Source organism: Gavia stellata, chromosome 17 (assembly GCF_030936135.1).
Source record: "Gavia stellata isolate bGavSte3 chromosome 17, bGavSte3.hap2, whole genome shotgun sequence".
Taxonomy (NCBI): Eukaryota; Metazoa; Chordata; class Aves; order Gaviiformes; family Gaviidae; genus Gavia; species Gavia stellata.
In genome coordinates, this window is record NC_082610.1 from 10,870,793 (window position 1) to 10,897,166 (window position 26,374).

A 26,374-nucleotide genomic window follows, 5' to 3' on the forward strand; every position below is an offset into this window, starting at 1 on the left:
TCTGGAAGTGGAAGCAGGGTTAAATTTAGTTTGAGATGTAGAGAAGCAGCTCACAGTTTGGTTAAATAACCTTCAGCTTGCAGTCATCTGCAGACAGAAAGGAGGACAGAGTTGTCTGAATACTCTAGAAGAGAGCAAGAAAACCTAGAATTTAAAGTGGTAAGAGACCTGTCAACCTTCACTTCCAAATTTATGATGGTACAGCACATATTAAAAATAAGAGCAGACAATTCATACCAGCTCCACCAGAACTATTTTACAGTTTACAGAGATTTACTCAAACACACAGTGAATGTCACCAGGCTAGACAAAATAAATTGCATATACTTCAGCACAAAAAGATTGACGAACAGCAAGAATACACTTTCAAGCAATTCACTTATATTTCTCCAGATCAGCCATTCTTTGGTGACTTTTCTTCATTTCTGTTTTAAAGTCTGCTCAGCAGATTCTGAAATATGTAAAAATACGAAAAGTTACACTTCCCAGCTCTGTGCAGGGTACTTCTCAGATCCAAGTTACTTCTATAAACCTGTTCTTTGGTTTAGAACAACGTACAATATAATACTGTACCATGAAGAAAGGGCAAAATGTTTAATAGCACAAGACACATAAGGGATAACTTTTTTGTTCCTTGCTTTCGATTTTGAATTAACTAAAGAGACCAACAAAAACCATCTATATTTGGTAGTTAAGTCTTAAAGTCAAGTAAAGGAAAGGTTATCTTTAAAGCTGGTAGACCCCAAAACCACAGCTTACAGATTATGCATAATCTCTAGAACTGTGTTCTTGATAGAAGGAGGAGGAATCCATGAAATCTAAAGTTTGCAAGAAATTAAGGTTAAAACACAAAGCCACTAAGCCAAAAAACAAAACACTAAGCCATTTTGGTGATGCACTAACTTAATGCTACCTTTTCCTCCCTCCCCACAAAATGTAAATGCTACAAATAGCTGTAGTTGCTTGCAATTCCTTGAAACGTTAATCCAAAATCTACTGCAAAACCACAGTACCCTTTCATACCACAAGAAAAAGCACCTATTTAAGTAAATTTGAAACTAGTACTACAAATGAACAGGCAATGACAGCGAGGAGAAAGCTAGCTGACATTCAGGGAAGTCACCATGACCAAGCATACCTCACCATGTATTTTGGTACCACGCAGTAAAGGTTTAGATTGTGGGGGTTTTGTTTGGGTTTTTTTTTTGATTGTGAAGGTTTTTTTTTTTTAATGCAGTATTAGTCATTAACTTGATTTTGCAAGTTTCTCACAAAGGAAAGAGCACATTCATGTATATTAAGACATCATATATACCACCCAGTTATTTTCCACAAGTTAGACTAAAGACATGCAAAAATACAATAAACACTGTAACAACACTTTCAAGGGATTTGTTTATTTTTGGTTTACAAACAAAGGCACCCAATATTTCTGTTTATGTCTTATAAAAGCTTATGGATTTAGCATTTGTTTCCAAACATCTGTTCCTACAGCAGAGAAAAACATTACAGGAAAACATGTTTTTTTTCCTGGTCCCAAATTTAAATACCAGTAACTGTTAAGTGATCATGTTGTTTCAAACTGCTCTTCTTCCTATTTAACCAACTGGAATACCTCCTGTAACTTGCTAAGTCAGTACCGTGAGTCTAGCTTACTGTATCAAAATATAGTTCCAGTATGTTTTTGACCAACATCTGTTATGTGCAAACACTGGTATGAAGAACTGCAAGAGAACAGGGTTCTGATATGGAAAAACCCCCAGCAGTTTCAGATAGAATTTCACAGACTGACCACAGGAAGTGACAAAAATAATGTAATAAATGTGACACTGAATCTATTGTCGGTTAACTAGGATGACTGATGAATTTGTGTAAGATATCAAATAGCACACAGAACCACGGTCTCCAAAGAGGGAAAAAATTTTGGGTTTATAAATTGGCAAGTGTTTAAAGAGTAGAGGTTGAATGTCCTTATGTTTACAGTAATCCTTTTCTTCGTTACTTATTCAAAAGAATAGATTTCTAAGCAGTGTTTTGGACCAGAAATAATCAGTTCATCGGTTTCATAGTTCTCAGTATTAACAAATCAACATTGAAAGTATAACAGTTATAAACAACCAAAATTCATAAGTGAATTACTTCACAGAATCATTTTCAGAATACGATGTATTTGTCTTTTGCAAACTTCAGCCACAGGCCAACGTGGGACAAGGGGTGTCATTGGATAGTAGGCACCTCTGAAAGAAGTCTACAATGCAGGAATGCTTAAGCATACTTTCAGTTCTAGTGAGATACTTGGGGAGACAACTAGAAATGTAGTACACCTAATGTATTTGTAAAAGTGTAACATCTTCAATCACAGAAGCCATGATTTATTTTCAGCCAGTCAGAGGTCTCTCACACAAGGTGTGGTCCTAGACCATTTAGGCTTTTCATCACTAGCTTTATATATACACAGGTAATTTTAAAAAGGGATTACAGCTTAACTACTTATTACAGAATATTTAGCTTCAGCAAGGAAGCCATAATCTTTTCAAAATGAGATATATACCTGCATGAAAGGTGTTCTCTTGAAAGTAAGAGTTTTCACAAGAATAGCAAAGTAAGTTCTTTACATACTTAATTCAAATAGGACAAAAAAACTACCAAGGGCAAGTATAATGTAGCTCTTGGGCAATTAAGTCATTATTAGCCTTTCCAAGCAGGTTCAAGAACATATTCATCAGTATAAACTGATTTTAATGAACAAACACTGGGCAAGGGTGCTGGTCAGTGCATCAATTAGAGGAACATTACAGTGTTCTCAGACAGAATTCTGTGCAACCAAAATTTAGAGGGATCTTCATGTATTGCCTTAAACAAGTATTCCATCTTTTGTAACAATAGCAAGTTGTAAGAAATGTTTTCCCCACTGAAACAAAGTAACATGCAGAAAAAGCTGATTTTTTCATATTTAAACCTAATAATTTAAGTTAAGATAAATGGAAGAATTGTTAACATACTTTTGTTTTGAAGCAAGCTGCATCTTGGTCTGCTTGCCCAGTGAAATGAGAGGTTTTATTAGCACAGGGATGAGAAAGTGTGCTTACGCATTGGTGATGTTGATGCATCGGATTTCATAGCTCAGAGATTTAAAAAAATATTAATTCATTAAGTATTTGCTAACATTGCTTAGAATTTAAAAACAGGTACATCTCTTAAGGAAAGCCTACAGTTTGCCCAACTATTACCAGTAACATAAATAGCAACTAAGCATAATAAATTCCTTTCAAATACATTTACCTTTTGAAGTCAGAAGTGTAACAATCAAGTGCTGGCTCTGTGTTCTCAAAAATAATTAAAAAAGAGGACAGTCAATAACTTTATTTTTGCCCCCCTCAGGGTTACATTTCCTTTTATCTACTCAATGATAGGATCAATTCTGCTTTCAAAGAAGCAAATTGTTCATGCTGACAGAAATGCAAGTTCGATGCAGCCAGTTTCAAGCACAGAACTGAATCACTAAATGCATTCTGAAGATCAGATTGGACAAAAGGCCTTTCAGTAATTAAGGAAGGTTGGTTTTTTTTTTTCCTTTTTTCTTTTAAAGCAAAGTAGGCACCATTGTTGCATCCCTACTTTGAGAAGGGAAGAAGTGGCAAGAAGTAAAGACAAAAGTTCTCAAGTATTTTCTTTCAGGAGATTCACTATCATTTATACACTTTTGCAACTTGTAATTTAGGAGAATTTCAAATAAATAGGTCTACAGCAACTAGCAACTACTAAGTCAATATTTATCTTGCTCAATGTGGAGTAAAAGTTAAAATAAAAAAATCATGTTAAGGCAGATTTCAATCAAACATGTTCCAATTGCACAGTTTAGGCTGGTCAGTGGTCTAAAATGTTTTCCCCAGGTCAAAAAGTTAAAGTTATTTAAATACTTGTCTAATGCCAATTCAACCTGGCACTTGACCATTTTATTTTCTCTGTTTCTAGGAAGATACACAACTAACATTACATATACCATACCGTGTATTTCACACTCCAATTTAAGATTAAATTATGCTTTTACAAAATGTGAGATGACTATATGTTACAGGCTTTGTGCAGTTAGACCACCATATGCATAGATGTCCTAATGCTAAATTCTCTTCTTCAGTATCTCATAGTACTGGAGGCTCTGAAGTAGGAGAGGAACTTGTAACACAGACTAACCACAAAGTACCAGATATTTCTTGCCATTTGTGATCTTGCAATAAAGATACGCCAGATCAGGATCACAAGAACTGTATTGAAGCCATAGCGTATATTCCTTAACCTAAGGAAAAACAGAAGAAATAATTAAGAGCCAAGGTACCGAGACTTACAGGAAAAAAGAACACTCTAAAAAATCAACTTCTAATGTAGAATTTAAATTGTTCGTATATTCAATTCAAGATACGTTATGAATGGTAGTAAGTAAATGATAGAAGTAAACTGATAAGCAAAGGACCAGAGGCGGCTTTTCCATAGTTCACTGATGAAAAGTGGAATACATGAAAACTAAGGAACACAGCCAACCCTGTAGCTAATCACATGTACTTCTGCTTTACAGCTACTTGATAAAAGACTCTTAAAGCCAAGGTCACACATACAGTAACTTACCTAGAGAAGGCTGCCATCCACCCCAAAAACAGGGAAATATTTAACACTGTGACTCCCCTCCTCATAATTAAAACTTCATATATATGTAGAAGTAACTCCAACTGCCACTGACAAAACACCCACATGATAGGATTTTCCAGCCACAGAGCCCAGAGGCCTCACTGCAATTTTAAACTCGTTCCTTCTCAGGGAACTATATTTAAAGACTGGGAGAAACTTAAGTGTCCTTTTAGGGCAACTGTGACTTTTAGCAATCTTCTCACATGTAAAGATGGAAGCTTCAAGACAAACAGCAACCAGAATTTGCTCAGTTTTCTTAGAAACAGAGCAATCTCTTTGGTTCAGTAGATCATGACAATTTGTATTTTAAAGGCAGCTCTTTTTAAGGAAATACTCACTGCCCTTATCTTGTTTTACAGGTAGGCTGATATATGTAGAGGAACGTCTGGCTGTAGTAACCTTATTTGTAGAAAAAAGTAAATTTCTCTATTACAAAAGTAAAGCACACTGAGGAAAAAGTAAAGCACTCTGAGGAAAAATTCTACTCAGTTTCCTAGAGAAGCCAGGTCCCCTAGGCTACCACATCTGGTTAATACTGAAGCAATGGACTCCTTAAGTTCAGATTAGAGTTAAGAGCTAGATGGTAACAGAAGAGACCAACTTAATACCTCAGAGTAAATATATATTGGAATCAAAACCTCTTCCAAAATAATCCACTATAAACAGAGAGCTGGGGGCAACCAGATGCTGTTCCAATAAAAGACTATTTCTCATGTAATTTTTGGTACAATCCTTTGTACAAAGAATGGCAACTGTATGATAACTCCTATGCATTTTTTAACAGCATCTAAATTAAAAATTGCAAGGGGATACCTCTTCAGCTATGCCCACCATTATCAAATATTACCATCTTTCAAAAGTATATTTCAGATTGTAACATATCATGGCAATCCACTCTACAACTGCAAATCCTTGTCTTTAGAAGAATGACACAAGTAATGAACTAGAACACTTCTCTTTGTGCTATCAGGATAGCAGATATGAAGTAGTATTGCAGAACAAGATTAATCACTTATTTCACTCTTTAAAGAGACAAATCAAAAAGTCTACAACCGTCATTATCAATCAGCCAAGAACAAAACAAGGGCAACTGTGCCAGTAAAATTGTGGACAGTAACAATGCATTCAAATTGGAGGAGTTAAGCCACGGATAAAAGGCTAAGAGAAGTCATCTTAGAGCACTAACAAAGTTTCCTGCTCTGAGGTAGAGAGTCCATGCCTATTTACTCACCTGCTTCAAAAGATCACATTCCCAAAAGAAACAACTATTGTTCTATTTAACTTCCTTAACTGAATAAGCCATTCTGACCTTGTGTTACTGTGTACCTTTTCACCTTCCAAAAGATACTTGTGTAAAATCAGAATCCTGGATTACAGTATACATTAGTGATCAGAGCTACAACCATAATCCCAGACTAATACTGTAACTATAATACCAAGGGCAACTCAGGAGCAACAAATGGAAGAAAGATGACATTTGACTTCTTTAGAAAACGCTTCAAACCACTGGACTGGAACAGAAGAATTCTGGAGGACCTAAACAGGTGCTATAAAGAACAATTAACTCATAACATGGAAAAGCAAAACTGACAAGGGCAGGAAAACACAGAAATTATAAACAGAGGAAAATAAAAATTTATACTTACTTATTCAAGTGTTTCCTAGCTGCAGGGAGGCCAGACATTTCTTCATTCAGCACGTATTTCTTTGTTCCCATGCAGTAATTTTCCATGTATTCTGCCCAATGCAGTTGTCGAACATCGAAATTAAATGTCTGCATAAAATAAAGGCTTTCACTGTTAGTTGCCTGAAAATTCACCTGCTATATATAATTTAAAGGAAAAGAATAAATGCCTTTATACCAGATAATTTCAATTTGTCTCTGATGCAAGAAAGTTACCTTGTCCTTAATCATAAGAAGGATCCAGATTTAGATCCCATTTCTGACTCAACCACCAGCTTCTGATACCGTATCTTCCAAATTTCAACCATTTCATGCCTTATTTTTCCCCTCCTCAGCAGTACTATTCCTCCCCCCACTTCTAAGTGCACTGTTTTCCCATTTCATCTGTCTGAAAGGAATTCCACTGTAGAAATAACTATTTTGTATTATGTTGTTTCCTTTTAAGCAAGAAAATAATTCTAATATGCTATAGAATAAACACTGCTCTGTGCCGAGTTCACTGTTTGATAAGTGCAGAGTTCTTTTAATTGTGCTTATAGTTGTACAGATATATTTTAAGAACCATCATGTGAGTATCTTCCTTAGGAGAGGAAGTTACTACAGTAAATTCACAACTCAAGTTATTCACTGATGTATTGATTTCCTCATCTCAAGGTTCTACAATAACAGCCGTTTAAGTCTCAATAAATACCAATGTGGCAGCACAGGCACACACGCAGGAAAGGAAGGTAGCTTCAGTCAATGCTAGTCACCAGGGTGAACCAGCTAGCCACATCCAGGCGTTTCTGTTAGTTTGAGATTGGTAAACAGGACATAAAAACAGAGACTCACATAAATGGTCAACCACCACACAGAAGGGGAAGACTAAGACTCTTCCTTTAAGCTCTTTCTTTCACTCAGACCCTGCAGTCAACAACAGTTTTCATTCTTCCTCAACAACCTTCAGGACTTTTCTGTCATCCTGGTTCTGTTATGCTTTTCCCCTCTGCATGGAGTAGTTTTAGTCACATGGCAAGAATTTGCTTCAGAAAGAAGTGGGAGAATTTACCCTTAAATTTCTTTGAATACATGGGCTCTCTGGCCAAAGCACAAAAAGGGTATATGAAAGTTGTTACTAGTTTGAAAAACAAGTAAAAAAAGTACCTCAAAACCCACATCCTGTTCCTCAGAAAAGAGATGGTGGTCAAGTAATAAAGCCTTGTTTTATTCATGATGTAGGTAAAATCGTTAACAGCTTGGCTGTTTGGTTGATATATGGGCAACACTAGATCACATGATCAGGCCACTCCAAAGACAACTATCTTTTACATCAGGCCTCCTTTAAGGGGGTCCTGCCTTTCCTCATCTCTGATCACATCACTGATCTAGCTCATAACACAGCCCTGGCACAACTGACAGGATGCGACAGGAATCTCCAGCGCTGAGTTAGTACTAGGGTTGGCTCTACATTACAGTAAGCAGCATTACCAGTTCATGTCCTCATTCAATCTTAAATCAATGAGCTTGTATTTCACTTTCAGACCCCATGCCCACATCACACAGCTACTTGCCTTTTTGTCTTGGGGGTTTAGCTGGTTCATTAGCATAGTCATGTTTTCAGTATTCCAGATCCAAGAATTGCTTGTAAAGTATTCTAATAACATCATGGCCTTGTGAAGACGTGTTATTGTTTTCATCATCCTACAGTCCAAGGCATGGAATGTACAGGTTACACGGTAAAGATTAGTTCAAACAAGAAAAACAGACAGCAAGATAGCAAATTTTTTACCCTCCAATCCCACACCCTTATGTTAACATAGCCCATCTTGCTCTGTACCCAAAGCATGTTATATTAGATCAATAGGATGTTTTATGTATTAAAGTGACTTTGGCTGTCCAATCTTTATATAGAATCAGAAATTACAGGACAGTCCTTTTTTCCTAATTCTACTTCCCAAGTTTCCTCCCTAAAAAAAAGAAGAGATGGTAAAATGTTGTCTTCTGTTGGTAACTCATTTTAGGACACAAAACACTTCAATTCAGCATACTGGAATATCTAGCTGTACCGAACAATGTGACTTGATGAAAAAGTCAAATTGCACAGCGCAAAAACATATGCTCATGACAACTTTAAGCATGGGAGTAAGTTTCCCTGATCTTCCTCAGATCTCTGTAGCAAAACAAAATTGGTTTATTATAGTCACTAAGACATCAAGGCTTAAAACCACCAGCAATATGGCTTAGCCCCTTAACCCTACTGCTTCTGCAACAAGGGCAGAAAGATATTTAAGGGCACAGATAGACCACAGCACATCCTGCTAGTTAGGTGATCAGTTCTGTGCTACTTCAAAATATGCAGAAATACCTTCCATCATCCCTTATTATGCAGAGGAAGCAACTCTACAAAACCATCACTTGGAATACAGAGAAATTACGTTATAAGGATCAATTTGGGCAAGTTTCTCTTTGATCAGACTATCTGAAGTGGACCCAAAAATGTGAGTTATCCAGTCTCTCAGATGCAAAGTCCCCACATTTATGACAAGAAAATTGTTTCAAGTATTACAGTACTAGAGATAGTACTTACTAAAATTGAGTGACCAACGAGTACCACATAACCTAATGCTATTGAATTTCTGCTTTGGGTGCTCGAGGTATTTCCATCTCCCAGAACTGCTTCCAATTTGATCCTGCTATAGCAGGACACACTGATCATTTTAAGCACAGAGTGAGGGGGAGAAAGAAAGGCAGAGAAAGCAGAACAACCCGGCACTAACAGAAAACCACTTCCTGAAGGTAAGTTTTGTTCAGTATAGATCACAGAAGCAAAAAAAACCACTGATTTTTCTCTGAAAGCTGCCTTGATGCATTCATACTTGTAGAAGGGATACAGCACATTGACTCAGAAACTCTTCTAAAGAAAGTATTTCGCATCACATTAGTGTCCCCTACCGTCACTAATGGCTGGCATCTTACTATCTAAGGGAATATCAAAATGGTCTCTCTTTCTTCTCATGAAATGGAGTAATACAAATTGCAGGGACCACTGAAAAAGTAAAGTATTTCTAAAGCAAAAAAAGCCCAAATATTTTTCCTTAAACCCCACAGGAACTTATCTACAAAGTAAAATTCAGAGTTGTATTCAAGTTTTAGACCACCAGCTAATTTTATTAGTAGATATTTCTGGATGTTTTCAAACCCCTGTTTATAGTTTCACCAGTTGGGCAAGGTGGCAACAGTGGGAGCTGAGTTGAACCAGAGTTCCTCAGATTTAAAAACAATTAGGAATATAGACTGTGCATCCAAAACATCCTGAGCTAACAAGAATGAACTGAACGTAAAAAAATAACAGCCAGGTCAAAAAAATTCAGAAAAGAACTCTAAACTTGAAAAGCAAAATGGCCTGGATAAAAATAATGCCAAACAGGACACCATGGCTAAGTGCTTATGGTTTTTGCAGAAGTCTGTCCACTGACAGTCTTAAGATTATTTAACTTACTTCTGACTTGCCCTTTTGTGCCTCCCCAATTTGTGTTCTTATGCTAACCTGGAAAAGCAGCTGAGTTTTAGTTAGAGCACTTAGACTGCTACAGTTTAAGAAAACTTGTGCCCCTGCAAAATACTAAATGATGCAAATAAGTATCTGATTAGACAAGTGTAGATTTTGAGCTTGTGCGTGGCCACTGACATTGGTTTTTGCTCTTCTCTGCAAACTAAACTAAATTTAAACTAATGTAAAGACTAACCTCTGCTGGGAGTCTTGCTGTCTCTGCCTATAGATATGGTTTTAGAGCATAGCTAAGCTGATTACAAAAAAAAATCAAGTGGCTAAAAAGAGAGTTGTTCTACCTCAGCTGAAGATTTTTTTCCCTCCCTCCAACTCAGATTGGACTTAGTAACTGGCCATAGAGCCAGCTGATTCAATTAATTAGTGGAAAATTGTTTGTTTCTTTGTAAGGTTAGTTTCTTGATATACCATCAAATGTCTCCACATTCTCTGAACTGCTAGACCAATTACATAGTTGGTAGAAGAGGACCAACTTTCTCAGTGACAGCTTGTTAGTTTGCACTAAATCATCATGAAACTACACTTTTTTTGAGAAGAAAAAGAAGCATGGTGACAGCCTCTCATATTCAGAGATGTCAGCAACGTGTGTCATTTAGTGGACACTTGCATAGCTCTAGCAGACTAAGTTTTATAACTTCAATGGCACCATATTCCTCCTGCAAATGATAATACAACCAAAACTCAAAAAAGAGCATGAATACACATAATGAAACTTTAACTCTCAACATGAACTTTTGAAATATATACTTCACAGGTTGGTCCAGAGATAGCCATTGGATACAAGTCATAAATATCAAAGCCATCTATAACCAATTAGTATAATATCAAACATTGCCTCACACCTTCTTCATAAGCTGAACACAGAAAAAAGTTAGGCCTGTTGATCATCATAAAGAACTGAACATTAGCAGCAGTCGACAAGTCAGTGTAACAGCATGCAAAACTTTCACCTAGATACTAAGTAAAATTCTGCCTTTACTAGGCAGTCCTTACTGCCATTAACACAAAATATAACAGTTTGAAATGCACATCACAGGAATTAAAAGTTTTAAGCAATACTTAATTCAATTATCCATAAGTTAGGTGGGCATGTTTCTATACCAGACAATTGAAAGTGACCTGGCTTAAGGCTAGGACTGCATTTTGAAGAAGTCTTACACACAACCTATTGTCTTCAGGCTAAAAACAGTTCTGATGCTAAATACAGACTGATCCGTCATTGGATCTACAGGCTGCCAATCTGCAAGTCTCTGCATAAGCATTAAAGATAGTAATTTTTTTTTTTTTTAAAGATTCCTCTAAAATACATAAAACAAGCTTTCATATTTGTCTTTGTTCAGATTTTCATTTGGCTGTAAATTCTTAAGTTTAAGACATACTACTGGAATTCTTGTCTTTCCAGCAGCTCTGTGGCTCCTTTAACTGCACAACTTAAAAGTGCTTCCAAGAAAAAAAACATATTAATCTATTCAACAGAAGTGTACTCTTTACTCATTTCTGGTTTGTAAGACAGTAACTATGTGAAAGGTGCTTCATGTTAAATTTTTAAGCAGCTTTAAATTGAAATGATAGATATGAAATTACATTCTTTACACCTCCCTACATACATCAACCACACCTTCCTTTCAGCTTTTTAAGAAGCAGTATCAGAAAGTGAATTGCCGGAAAAATCCCGTTCTGTTCTTCCAGAGTAATTGGAAAGATCTGCTGCGTGTGTATTTTTAAAGGCTTTAATATTTCAAATATACTGAATTGTTTTTAAATAACATATGGTTCTGTTGTGCTAAGTACTATGCAAAGTTACAAGAGAGAACTATGTCTTCAAGTTAGATAGACAATTAATAAGCTTTGCTATGCAACAACTAAGTATACATGGCAAGCTACTAACAACGCTATCCTTAACTTGGACGCTAAGGATTATCACCACTACTTATGTAACTGCACAATGCTGTAACAATCTTAAATATTTACTGTAAAATATATCTTCATTATGCCAATCCTTACTGTACATGTTCTTCCTATAAAATTTGGAAGAAATCATATGCATTATTTCTTCCTTCCCTTAACTGTTATCAGAGATTTGTTAAATTCAAGAACCTTCAACTAGATGCAAAAACAGCAAAAAAGATTTTCATCTCACTAAAAACACTGCTTCCACAGCTGAGGTGCTAAAGAACGATTTCATACTGCATAAGGATTTCAACAGATTAAGTTTTCAAAAAGCCCTGAAGAGGAAGTTTTTTTATTATGAACATAATCCTTTAGTTTTGAAGGGTCAGAGGCCTGATCTATTTCTTCCACTTGTTAAAAATTTCTCATTCAGTTGCAGTACAATATCCTGACAGTATGACATCAGTGCAGTTAAACCTACACAGTAATTTCATTGCTTAGAGTTCACTGAACACAATAGAGACCTCAGAAGCATATTCAGACTCAGCACAGAGAGGACAGGCTATTGACCATGTGAAGTCAAGTTAGCACAGTATTTGAATTTTCTTGGGCTGATTTTACTACATTCTTACTATACTGCTCAAGTTTTTCTGCTAAATCATGGTAGAAAAGGTCACATTTGAGATTAAGCCAGCCCTTCTTCACTCAGAACAGCATTATATTAAGAATCTCCAATGTTTCCAAGGCTTTGGAAGTTTCATAGTACATGCCACCTAGTAATTAAAACCATTCTGTCAACTGGACAGAATGACCACAGCGACAGCAGTACATCCCTACACTATGACTGTCTCCAGCCCATCAGTTAAAGCAGCTTTCAAAGTACTTTGAACCAGAAGACTAGAAAAAAGTAAAAGAATAAGATCTGTCTCATATTTCTTCTATTATTAAACACATGAAGCCCATTAGGATTTAACACTGCATGTCTTGCTTGCATATATATATTTATTTGCTTCTACTGCTCCTATTGCAGGCTCCCACGTTTTTAAATGCTTAAAAAAAGAGAAGAGCACTCTATAATGAAAGCTATATTCCTGTAAGTGGGCTGGGTATCAAAATTAAAAGCTTTTCTTTCAAGTGCATTTGAGTAACCTTAGTGACTGAACAACAGCTTGTTTTAGTTGAATCTCCCATCTTTCCTCCAAACTAGAAGTCTTGTGCATGATAGGAAACTCACCCACCCACTGCTATATTAAAGCAATTAGGAATACTTGTATCAGTAATACTTCACAGGCTAGAAAACACGTATTTAATGTCACCAATTGTACTAGTAAAGTTTAAATTCCATCTCTGGACATCACGTAAAAACTCCAGGAAAAGCAAAAACAAGATTCAACATCGTCAGTGTTATATTATAAAACTGCTAAGAGTGTTCTAAATAACATGATTATTCACAGCCTTCTTTTACTCCCACTGGTCAAATACTTAAGACTAGACACCTTTTAAAGACTGACAAGATTCTGGCAGTACTACTTCCTAACCATTTGAAAGACAGTAGGTTGGCACTTATAGTATGACTATTTTTAGTGAGTGATGAAGTCTTCACATCTGTCAGGCAATTTTTATCAACTTTTATTAAGAATATCTTAAAATTGCAAAAGAACCTAGAAGCTAGGAACTTTTATGTTCAGTACCTTCTTTTGATCTGAAGAGCTTACATCTTTTTAATGCAACAGTCTCCTGCCACTACTGTTGCTACAAGTATTACACTATTGAGTAGGCTTGGAACAACAGAACCCAAGGCAGTTTAGAAGTTCTCCTACAAACCACCTACACTGCTTTGTTCTACTGATCCAGTGCCAAGTCTGTTACATAACTTTTCCCCTCTTTGTAAGGCAGACCTAGACTACAAGACAATGAATGAATACTCACTTGTGTGAGTCACTGTCACCAGTGGAGATTTTATAGAGTCTGAAGACAAATACATTTGAAAACATAACATATGCAATGAGTTAAGATCATATGGCTTGGCAAATCTGAAACAAATTGAAGTGACATCTTATATTCCTTCTACATAATTTATTATAGCCTATTTGGCAGCGCTATGCCATTTTCACCACTTAAGAAGTTAGGCAGATACTAGTATAAATATTATAAACTGAATGGAATGTTGAGATGATACAAACCAACATACCAGAACAAATTGTATCATCTACAAGAATAACCCACAATTATTAATTCCATCTCCCTTTCCATTTTCAGTTTATAATAGCAACAACAATCTTAATGCAAGCTACTTCCTAGAGTTTAATGACTGACTAGGATTCTGATCTGAGACATGTGTTGGACAGCATTGTTCAACCAGTCATTACTCTCTTAGAAACGCCACCACTGGATTGTTATTGCTTATAGTTAGTAAATTTAGATAGTGCCCATGCCATGTCTTCTTCACAAGTCTCCACCACCTTACCAGCAAGGTATTTTTAGCCCTGTCCTTCTTCCCATGGTTTATGACCTGTCAATCTGAGCAAAAGATCGTGCAAAAATGCAGGCATTGTATGGCTGACTGCAGTCCAATATTGACACAAGAGGGGGTTGGATTGTAAACTAAAGTTAGGGTGCCTTATTGCACCTTCTAACGGATTTATCTTGAAATTCAAAGTAACGTGGTATCCTGTAGGAAAAAATAAGAATCAACATATTTTGAATATCTATTATTCAAGAACAAACATCACTTGCTAGATCTTGTAATTGTTTACCTTAACTACTCAAACCCCCAAACTATCCAATAAAAACAATCTCATTTTTGCTAGACTGTTCAAAGTCACTTGGAATTCAAAAACCTGTTCTCAGGAAAAAAGGTTGAGTTTTAGTCACAAAGCATTCCAGGGAAGAAAAAAAAAATAATAATCAATATACAACATAGGGTAAGCATAGCTTTGTTTAAAAGTCAGAGGAACAGACAAGACAGAGCTAGTCACCATTACCTTGGGCTTCTTCCAGTAATCCTGAGGTAGATATCATACAGGAATGCTGGTGCCTTATGGCTTACAGCAATCCAGTAATGATATAAAAGGTGATTGGAAGTTAGATTTACATTGGGCCGTCTGAAGGCCTGTTCGAGAGGATTCCTCTTGAAAGTAGAAATTACATGGTATTCTGAGAAAGAAAAGTTGCGTAAACAGCTTTGATAATAACCATGTAAAATTTAATGGTTTTCAAAGTACATTACAGTGTACAATATTTACTTCAGTATGTTATTTAAATAGCCACCCTAACTCTTCCACAATCCACACAAACTAAAACAAAAAGTCATAAGCTTTTAACCTAAAATACTGTTAAACTGGTTCTTGATAATAATCAAGCAGTCTTTTGTGCCTTCATCTTCATTATCATATTTTATCATAGCTTCTCTCTTTCTGTTCCTCTTCCCTACCTTAGAAGTTGTCAATTTCAAAAATTCACAGCAATTTCAGTTTATATAGTATGTAAAGCTATTTAAATAATCATCTATATTTCATAAAGAAGGCTATTCTAATCTCTTGTGTGAAGAATAATTTAAAAACAGACTGAGGACTTTGCAAGTATCTGAAGTGCATTTCAAATTACATTTTTAAATAACTTATCCATATTTAAGCCTTAAGAAAAAGCAATTAGGATGGGACTCCATGAGAAACTCGTGCTGACACCCGGAAATTCTGTACATGACAGATATGCAGGATCAGTGTCTTAAAAAGTTACGTTGAAATCCACCTCATCTTTCTAATCATCTCTTGTAACTTTATGCTGTTATACACGGTTTAAATACCCCAATTCAAATTGGGTATTAATGAAGTCAGCAGTTTTCCAAGTTTGGCTGAAGCAATAAGGTTTATAAATAGAGATAAATATGAAATGGGAAAAAGCAAGTAAAAAGCACGAATAAAGCAGTCAAGAGAAATAAAATAGATTTAAGTATTTAAGTGAACTGAAACAAAAATCTGAGCTTAAGAACTCTATTTCTAAAAATCTGAAAGCTAATAAACAGCTTTACCATGCCAGTCAGCTTGTATTGCTATTTATAACAAAAACTATTACAAGCCTTTGGCATGCTGTTACATTCTAGTCAGGTTATTTAAGAGTTGAAAAATAGGTGGCCATACTTTCTTAAAGATTACTTTTCCCTGTACATGAATAGTTGAAGTCTCATGTAGCTATCTGAAGATTAAAAAAACACCTCAACCAACAATTAACTTAAGCCAAACACAACAAAGAGCTACACAAGCGCAAAACTATTATCATATCTCTCAATTATGCAGATATACAAAACATCTAATTGTGCGCTGTTTATCCATACGTACTTAGTAAAGTTGGCATTAAACACAACATCACTACTTTTCCTCTGAGCAACGCTTTTCTCTGCACACTACCCACACTCTGAAGATTAGGTCATAGCAGCAAACAGAAAAATCAGTTCTCCCATAGCTTAAGTTATAACAGAATAAAAAACCAAGAATGAAATGAAACAGTGATAATGCTACAAGGGGAGAGAATTAACAACGCAAGATAATGAAAAAGCACAATACCCTGCAAAATTGAGAGGTATGGCTATTATACTAGTTTCAACAATAAAAATGCAATATGACCTACTGATTATAGCCTGTGCTTTTATTATTTGACCTTATTTTTCTATTAAAGCTTATTAAAAAAAGAAACTCAGCATACCAACTTCACCCCAGTGGAAAGGATTGGTACCACCTGTTGTACAGTTATATACCATGATATTTCTTGGTCTGGGGGGGAAAAAAGACAAAAGAGCAAGTTAAAAGACAAACACCCTTTTAAAAACACAGACAAAAGACATACCCAAAGTTATCCTTTCCCTCAACAGCATCATGTACATAAAGCAGAAAGTCCTATGTTAGATTTTTTGCTTCCTATATCATCTTCCAGTATTTTTCTCCTTCTTTAACTATCATACTACTTTTCTTTCAGAGAAGGAGTCACCTACATTACTGCAGACTGCATTGATTACAACAAGGCCCAGGAAAGAATTTTCAGGCATAGCTTGTACAACAGTATCAGTAGGTGATGTCTTCCTCTTTGGCATAAGGAAGTTACACCGCGAGGGACTAATGCTGTTAGGACCTTAGATTCCTTTGTCCTGGGGGAATAGCAGGACACTGATTAGAAGTTCAGTAGAAGACTGATTTATTAAAATACACAGTATCATTTTAAAATACTTTGTACTCTATTGTCACCTGTTATACCTATTAACTCCAGAATACCAGGCTGCAGCCAATGTTGTATTGACAACAACATCTACTGGAACAAGATCTGCTACTGCACTGTTGGAAGCTCTCATTGTTCGAAGAATTCCTTTTCCTGCCTTAAAGAACAAAACAGAGACAGAAGACCCACCAGTAAAACATAGGAAGCTTTGTTACCTTCCAAAAGGAGGAAAAAAATTCAAGTATATTCATTACTTACAGCAATGAAGACACCACTAGGTCCATTGAAGTTATCAATCCATCCCTATTATGAACAGGGGGGAGGGAAAGGATTTGGTTAGAGTATACTGAAATCAGCAGTTTCAAGTGAAAATTTGAGAAGTTTCTACAAGTGTAAGGGGTGGAAGGAAAAGAGAATAAAGAGGAGAAAGACATTAACTTCCATGTCTCTAAATGAAGTTCTTCCATTGCAAAATCTGGTGATGTAACAAGTTGCTGTAACTCAGACAGGAGACCTACACATAGATTCACTGGTCCTTCAAAGTGAGATGCTGGCTTGTTTATTTCTTAGTGAATAAACTGCGGGGCATTTCTGTATAATTATGTTTATGTTGAAAGTATTGAAGTTTACAAATATTTTTTTACTAGCTTTAGCAACTCAGAGAAAACAGTAAGCAGCTTTGCTATCTATACTTAAGTTTTTTTCATTTTTCAGCAGAAGACATTCTTGCTCATCTTTAATGACAGTATTTAAACACTATATACTTATGGGTTTGACATATACATTGTACATACTCAAGAAGGTATGCAAAAATCAATTATATGGATTTTAAGGGTTTGAGAGCCATTCAGTCTTGACCTGGAGAAGCTATTCCAACACCAGTCTCCCATACAGGAAGCATATGCACTACGTATCAATAAAGCATACAGCACATAGAACTTAGGACATCCCCTGCAAAGCTTACAGGGTTTGACTAAAAGAAGCTGAGCCAAAACATCTTTATGTCCTGCAGTCCCCCCAGTTTTCTTAGTCATCCAGCTACCGACATACCAAAGCATCTTGAAGAGGGAAAACCAGATGAAGCTATTAAGAATCATGAAGTGAAAAACTGACCATTTGTTTCATGCGTGAAATAGTACCTCCCATTGTGATAAAGGTATATTGTTCTATGATTAGAAGTAATTTACCCCCAAATTTCCCACATAAGAATGCTGTATTTGTCAGCTTTTGTATCAGCGTTGTTATCCAGAAGCAACCAAGCCACAACTTCATGGTCTAAAAGATTTTCCTCTATGAAGGTTATTAGATAAACAGGCTGTCAGTATGTACTACAGTTTACAGGCAAGATGGTCAGGTGACAACTCAATGACTTACAGGAAAAGGCTCCTTCCAGCTAGCACCAACAATAGATGGCCTTATAATGGCTGTGTTCAATTTTGCACCTTCTTGTTGTACTACATATTCAGCTAAGGCTTTTGTATATGTATAAGTATTAGGTCTGTCGCCTATCAGTTTAGGAGTAATATCATTCACTAGGCCATCATCCATCCACCTAAAGAAACAAAATAAGAGGCAAGTGTAAATTACTGCATGCTGCTTCACCAGTCGGGGGGGGGGGGGGCGCAGATGAAAAAGCAGTATGTAAAAAGGATAACCAGATAAATCAAAAATACTTCAGAAAGTGAAACTAAATCCAATCTCTTCTTCAAAACACCACCCAAGGCAAAAAACTCAACAAAAAACCACACCAAAAAACACCAAAGCATTAGCATTCCCCTAAAAGTTGCATAAGCACATGCCATCAATACCATGTTTTTTTGCTTATTTAAACTGAAGGCCAATCCCAGAGGCCAGAAAAATCAAGTTTTACAGATCCTATCTATTACTCATTTTGATTATACACTATTATTTGAAGTAAGGTGGCAACTGCCTATGTAGAACCCTTCTGAAAAGGGCTCTTAATGAAGAATGTTATATTTGAGATCCTAAGCAGCAGTAAAGTTTGGTTGGTTTGTTTAAGGACATTACTACCAACTTACAGAAGACTGTTTATACTGACTTCATGCTCATTTTGTTTCAAATTAAACCATAAGACCTAAGCATTTGAGAGTAAATACCAAGAACAAAAAAAACTTCACCAGAACATGTGCCCAGTTCAAAAAGTGTTTCGGAACCATTTCATATGGTGTACTGTAGAAAGTAAGTACATTTATGAACTTTCTTAAATAGGAATTTTTTCGTTGTTGTTAAAGTCACCATGATTTTTTTCTCCTTTAAAGAAAAAGGAATACAGACTGAAATAAAAACAAGTTTCTCAGTAAAAGGGAAGAGGGCTGCATGCTCAGTGTCCACTGAAAGAAGTATACTGCTATTTACGTTTTTGCCCAAGTAGTTCATTTATTACACACCAACTATACAGCAAGTAGTACATTCTTTTACAATAATCTTATCAACTAAGTTCTCAAACATGAAGTGCAGACACAGCAAGTCTGTCTTTGGGACACAGGCACACTGCTCCTCAGCATTACGTGATCTAGAAAGCGATGCCACTGGAAAGGAGTCCCAGCAGCATTACGAGTACCACCTCCACCTTTGCGGTATTAAGCAATCCCACACCTCTGAAGCAAACTGGGTCACCATGTTTCTCCCCTTAATTTCTTGCAATTTCATTTTGCTTCCCAATTCATTCAGCAGTTTGTATTTAAAATTGTAATAACCTTCACTCATAGCACACAAGCACAACAGAGGTGTGCCTCTTGAACTACTGCTACTTCTGTGTTCTCCACTTCCAAACAGGACTTGGATTTTATTTGCCTCAGCCACCCAACCAACATCTTAACCACATAAATGGAATTTAGCCAACATGGTTATTCTTATTCACCAATGTTCTGTTACAATCAAAGCTGACATGCAGACTGCCTTCATGATATGAATTGGGGTGGGAAGAGGGGTAGAAAAACCCAGAAAGGGACACAAATCTCTTCCTATGTGTCTCAGTCAGCTGTTGGCTAGAGAGATCACTCTTGTATAAGTTTACAAAAGCCTTCCCTTATTGCCATGAATTCCAAAATAGAGACAGCTGTCCAAGCCCAAACCAAGCAGTTTAAGTTATATTTAACCTGCTTGTGAAAAGAAGAGATAGACGAAAATATTACTATTTCAGAATATATCATTTGAAAGTGTATTTAAAGTCAACATTATAAAAAAGGTTGGCTCAATGTACATTCTAGGTAGTAGCTCATTTGTTTTTAATGTTAGTGCTCTTCCATCTATAATAACAAGTTAAAGATGATATTTTACTTTTTAATAAGTTATTTTTAGTTTCATACTTCTCTTACAAGGGGTGATATTTTGTATGACAGGGAAGAAGGGAGAGACTGATTTAGTGATGAGCTTATTATTACAACATTACACTTGACTTATCCAATATTTGCCACCCGTTTCAGTTAGGGTTTGACAGCTACTGAGACAGACCCCAGGACAGCCAATATACACAGAAAATTAAATATAGAATGATTAATTTTTCCCCCAGTAATGACCAATTTAAGACTAAAAAGCTACAGAAAGATTTTTTGCACTCTCTGAATACCTAACAGAACTACTTCTACAGTTGTCTTTCTGAGCAGTTAAGTAATATTATTTCAGTATCTCAAACTGATCTTGCTATGGCATTTAGGTGAATGTAGTGGAGGCTGCTGTTAAAGGGGAGTGTCTTGGTTTTATCCCTTTCCTTCACAACTCCAGTGCTAGCATACTTGTAACAGCACAGCTTTTTTGTTTTTAATAGCGCCTAATTCAGCTCATCATACAGCTGAAACACTACCACTCTCAGCATATAGGAGGCATCATAAATAGATATGAGCATCCCCTTCCTTCACTACTACTCCACACCTAGCTCAGCTGAAAGGGACCATCTCCTTCATAGAAAAGGGGAGTGTCAGCCATGCTGTCAGACTTAGAGGACAGCATAAGCTAGTTTCTTCATCTTTCAGGTTCCTAACCATTTTTTGGTACTTCATTACTAGCAAGCAAGTGGTTACAGATTACTGAAGTAGCTTTGTAAGACATAACACGTACTCAAGAGTATCTATCAGTTTCCTGGGATCAACAGGAGGTGGATAAACTATTTCTTCAATCTGTTTTTGATTGCAATATGCATAGGCAGTCGAAACATGTGTGAACACTTCCAGATTCTTCATTTGCTGTGCCAAGAAGAGGAGCTGTTGTGTGGCAGTCACGTTTAACTGAACAGCATCTCTGTTGATTAAATAGAAATTTGATTAGCACAAAGCAAGACAAAAAACAAGCAAAAAGAAATAACTAGTCAATTAACTCCTAAATGCCTTAGCGATGGGTATATAAAGTATTCCTAAACACCCCACCGTCCCCAAAAAAGTATCATAGATAGTATCCTACCGTTCTGCTTAGAACAATATGCTGCAGTCTTAATCTAGAAGATCTCTCAATGTTCAGGATAATTTTCACCCTGTTTTTACTGTCATTTCATGCTCCATTACTCTAGTGGGAAAGTCAGGAGACCTTTGATCTCCTCAAGCTAAATCCCAATCCTACATTTCTAGTAAAATGTGAAGGAAATAATGCAACACAACACCTAGCTGTCACATGAGATGTGTGTCAATTCTAACACCATCTCTGAACTTCCAAGTTCAAGTTGAATTAGATCAACAAGTCAGAAGGAAGGCACAGAGGACTAGAAGATGCCAGTCTCCAACTTACTTGTAGGATAGCACAAGGCTCAATAGCACAACAGGATTACAGGAAGGAAGGGAAAAAGGAAAGCCACCAAGAACCACATTTTCATCCTCCAACTTCACTGCTTCTCATTAAAATAGAGTCCTTAAGGACACTGTAGGAGAGTAGGTATATCTCTACAATTCCCACCAGAACACAGCTTAGTGACCAACTACTATGATTGATTATTTTATGCAATTCAGATATTCTCTTCAGCCTATAAAACTTACTATGGGCACCAGTTTTCTTGTACACAATCAATGAAGTTTCAAGAATACAGATGAATAAAGCTTTACCAAAGTCTTTGCAATAAAGTGTTATATTAACAAAAAAAAAAATCTTGGTCCCTCCCAAATAAGCGCTAAGTTTAATACTGCTTTATCACACATTATTACTGAAGCGTTGGGGGACAGGAGAGAGGGGACCATTATCCCCAAGCAATTAACATAAATGGAAAAATGTTATTTCTCAATAAATTACTTTTTTTAGTTAAAAGTATTATTCCTAGTCTTCACTGCCTCTTTCAAGAAGAGAAAGGAAGGAGTTCATTATCAGAGCTGTATGTACCACTTTAAGATAGAGAAGTATACAGCAAAGACAAATTAGGAAAAGTTCCAAAATAAGCCCAAGTATTTTGTTTTCTTGACTTTATTCCTACTGCTGGACCCAAGCCAAACATTTTGAACTTTTTAGTAGTTATTCCTGTTAAATAACTCATAAAGGCTGCTCTAGGTGGTCTTCAGATTTGTAAGCTTCCTCCAACCATTCCAGCACATCCGTTAGGAAAGAGTTGAGGCCAGAGCCCCTAGAAAATGCAAGCATTTTCTGTTTTGCTAAACAACATGCTGGGCCCACCAAGAAAGCAGAAACTGCCACAGGCTTTTTGTACCAAGACCCCATTCCACCAGTCTTTCAAATTGTTTTAAAGTCTTTCTGGGCTTTTGTCATGTTGGCAGTTCTTGAACATTTTAAGACCACGAAACAGCGATAAACATGGGCTACCTTATGACATTGCAGCATACAGTACAGCTTTCTCAGAGAGGTAGTGCCAACCTTTGTAATAACTCAAAGAAAATCTGAGTTGAGAAGTGTTTTATCTCAGTTGCTTTACTTCCGCTCCCCCTCATAAACTGGAGCTACTCCTCAAAGTCATTTACCCGAACTGGATACTTATTCAAGTGTTTCTACACTAAATCAAGTCATTGCTTTTGCCAAAAGGCAAATATCTTTTCTTGATATCAAAACCTGATATCAAAAACCTGAGGGGCCTAAAACAGAAGTACCTGACACAAAACCCGAGGGGCCTATAACAGAAGTACAAAAATAATTTAGTTTTAAGCGCTAATAATGGATTTGTCTTGTTGCCTAAAGCTTTAAAAAGATATGAACTTTTCCATGTTGAATAGTGCAATTCTAACCTGTGGCAAAGCAGGTTTAAATAGTATGCCTCCATCTTTCTAAGAAGAGCAAATGAAAACCCAACAGCTTATGATAAAGTAATGATCTTTTCCCCCAAACTTAAGGCACATCATGAAATTGACCAAGCACACCAATGTCACAGTACAGGAAGTAGCCTGACAGGCTGAATATTTGCAAGATTGGGCAGACACCTGATTTACCCCCTCCCTTTGAGTACCATTGGTTTACCAGATCACAGTATACAGAATTTTAGACTTACCTTAGTGTTTCATTGAATCTGACTGTAGCAGCACAATGAAATATAATATTAATGCATTCTATGAGTTTTTCCTTGATTGGTTCACTAAGGTCCAGTTCAGGCTGTGTAAGTTCACTCGTAATTACTATTATTTTTGCTCTGAAGCCTGGCTGCTCTTCTCTCAACCTGTCAAAGAGCTGTCAAAAAAACAGAACTAAAAATTCAAACTAATAGCCAGTGAAGGTAAGAGATACATGTTTCATTTGAGTGAAGAAAACACCCGTATTTTCTACCTATACAGAGTTATACCTCCTTACTTTTCAAGATCATCAGTAAGTTAGAAAAGTGTGTTGGGAATATTACAACACCACGTTACTGACTTTCCATGAACATATTCAGCGATGAAGTTGCACAAACTTTATCCCGTACGGTATAAGCAGTATTGCATGTGTTGTATAGAAGGTACTAAGACTTCAATTTGCACTTTTTTTCTTTAATATTCATCCCTATCCTTAAAACCAGATCTCTCTCAATATCAGAAGAAAGAATGAGTGGTCTCTATTAGACACCAGGACTCAAAGAAATTTTAAGGAGCAGTCTACACACTGTAATCTCTTTTCTTTCAACAGAAGGTAAAAGTCTGCCTAATTCCCAAGCATGATAATAACTATTCAATTCTTGTACGCTTGCACAAGTCATGCTGGTTTTTGTGTTTAGAAAGCTTTCATCAAGCTTTAAAGATTTCCAGTGATTCAAATTATACCAGTTTTGGGCAACTTCCAGATTTAAAAAAATTGTTTCTCCAGCTAGTTAAAAGAAAAAGGCAGGGTTAAAGGCTGCGTACCATGTCAGAACATCTGATCAAGTCTTATCAAATTGGTCTTCAACTATTCTCACTGAAAAAAAATCTCATCCATATTATATTCCATCATATGTTCTCCTCATAATTAACTGAATTCTAACCATGTGGCTTAACGCACACAGATAAAAATTCTTGCCTCATCTTATTTATGCTCATTAATATGCAAGTTTTCCTGAGCAAAAAACAGTATTGCAGGAATAAAACACACTTGGAAGTTTCACCAGAGCAGACCCTTCCTCTTAATTGTGCAGGGACCAATATCTTAGCAATTGCTTCAACACAAGTCAATTAAAATGTATTAAACTCACAGTAGTACTTTTTTTCCCCCTCCAAGCATGCTGTTCTACTAAATGCAAAAAGTTAAAAGACATTTCCTTACAGAATGAAGGAGTCAATTCATTTTCAACTACAAATTAAGTCACATAAAGGAGCAGTTTCATGACAAGGCAATACAAGTTTGTACTACTACCAAACAGATTGGTCCCTCTTAACTTCTTCACTGCTGTGTTGCTTCTCCTGCACTGGCAATAGCAAGTAGCCCAATGGATGTGTGAGCATACAGGCTTGCTGGTCCAGTTGAAAAACTAGTTGAGCTGAAAAAAAAAAATCTACAAAAAAACTGTGAGCTAATGCAGCTCACTGTTGTAGCCACCTAAAGTAGTAGTGGTAATGCTATACTGAGAATATGGGACATGTCCAGTGATACAGGTCTTGAGTTGATTTCCCAAACATGAAGTTTCACCTTAAAGGGCAAAGCTGCTAAGACAGCATTTAAAGCCTGTGCAATTCTTAGTTCACACAGCACAGCAAACAGTATTTACCTAAAGACAGGAAGACTTTTATTATTTTGAAAATAAACCTGCTGTGTTTTAAGTTAGAATGATGGTGCCTGCCTCCAGGGAACTGAAGCAAGTACCTTTTAACGATATTAATGAGCGATACGCATTATAATAGAAAAGTAGTCCCACGGATAAGCACTTAAAGAATCAGTTTGGTATTTTTAGTTTGTACATTCTATCTGTTATGCCCCTTTTCACATCCATAGCTATATACAATTCTTACATACGTCATACTAGCACTGACACCAGTACAAAGAGGAACAAGAACACACACCTAGAGCACATGCAATACACATGGCAAATTAAACAGAGGACTTAGATATCTGAAGTCCAAAGGAAGAAGAAACCTCAACATTTTTTGTCTATTCACAGCTCAAATTATTTTAATTATCACATTCACTCATTTAGATTTTAAACTCTTCAAGAAACTGAACATCTAAGCATCTGTAGAAGACTTAATGAGCCCATCCAAATTGGGAAAAATTACTGGCAGGGCCCTTACAACTGGAAAACTTAAGACAACATAGCCTATTAAAAATTTTCATAGTGTTTTGGAGAAGTCTTGATTACATTAATGCCAGTTAAACAATATACTTTCAATCTAATTTGTCTCACCACATGATGAACACAGAACAAATAGCTGGCCCTATCTACATCTCTGCATAGATGTGGAATACCATCCCTTCATGCTCTCACTCTAGGGACCAAGATGTAGGACTACCTCAAGCAGTAGTCCTGCTTAGCAAGACTTCTGTTATAAACCTGTTCCAGCAATAAGTACTCATAGATATTCATAAAACACACCAGATTATACCAACTCCTGCTGAGATAACAGACTATAAGCAGAAGACTTGGACGCAAATTTAAAAGCCTTTTACAACACATGAGTTTCCCAAAAGCTATACTGAGGCTTAAGTCTTACTGAAGATTAAGTCAGCCCACACTACTGCTACTCTCCCCCCTGCCTGAATATTCCTCAATTTTTATTTGGGTAATAGTGTATACAAAAAGGGGACTGAGAACCTTTTCCTTTCTCATCTCAGAGCTTAGTCGGGAAATCTTTTCCTTGTTTCAGGGAGTGACAAACTGAGTGTTTTACATAGAGAGAATCTGCGACTCCATTTTAAGACAAAACCCCACTGTACCTCATTCTGCTGCATTCTATGACATTGCACGAGGCTACAAGCAGATGCTTTTGAGCTATGAGCTAGAGTTTTGACATGGTTACAGAAAATAGTTTACTAGGGACACA

The 26,374-nt window shown here is 36.4% G+C and overlaps 1 protein-coding gene across 2 annotated transcripts in view; it reads right to left on the reverse strand.

Annotated features, from left to right (window-relative positions):
* Positions 1–1,387: 1,387 nt before the first annotated feature.
* FAR1 (fatty acyl-CoA reductase 1) overlaps positions 1,388–26,374 on the reverse strand; it is a 38,177-nt gene continuing 13,190 nt past the window's right edge. For both annotated transcript variants that reach the window (XM_059825692.1, XM_059825693.1), the window contains exons 3-12: positions 23,443–23,618; positions 21,090–21,269; positions 18,387–18,564; positions 17,271–17,315; positions 17,051–17,169; positions 16,506–16,573; positions 14,789–14,960; positions 7,918–8,047; positions 6,330–6,457; positions 1,388–4,297 (exon numbers count right to left, since the gene is read on the reverse strand). In XM_059825692.1, the coding sequence (XP_059681675.1) occupies positions 4,135–4,297; positions 6,330–6,457; positions 7,918–8,047; positions 14,789–14,960; positions 16,506–16,573; positions 17,051–17,169; positions 17,271–17,315; positions 18,387–18,564; positions 21,090–21,269; positions 23,443–23,618 (1,359 nt within the window). In that variant the 3' untranslated portion in view covers positions 1,388–4,134. The remainder of the gene's footprint in view (positions 4,298–6,329; positions 6,458–7,917; positions 8,048–14,788; positions 14,961–16,505; positions 16,574–17,050; positions 17,170–17,270; positions 17,316–18,386; positions 18,565–21,089; positions 21,270–23,442; positions 23,619–26,374) is intronic.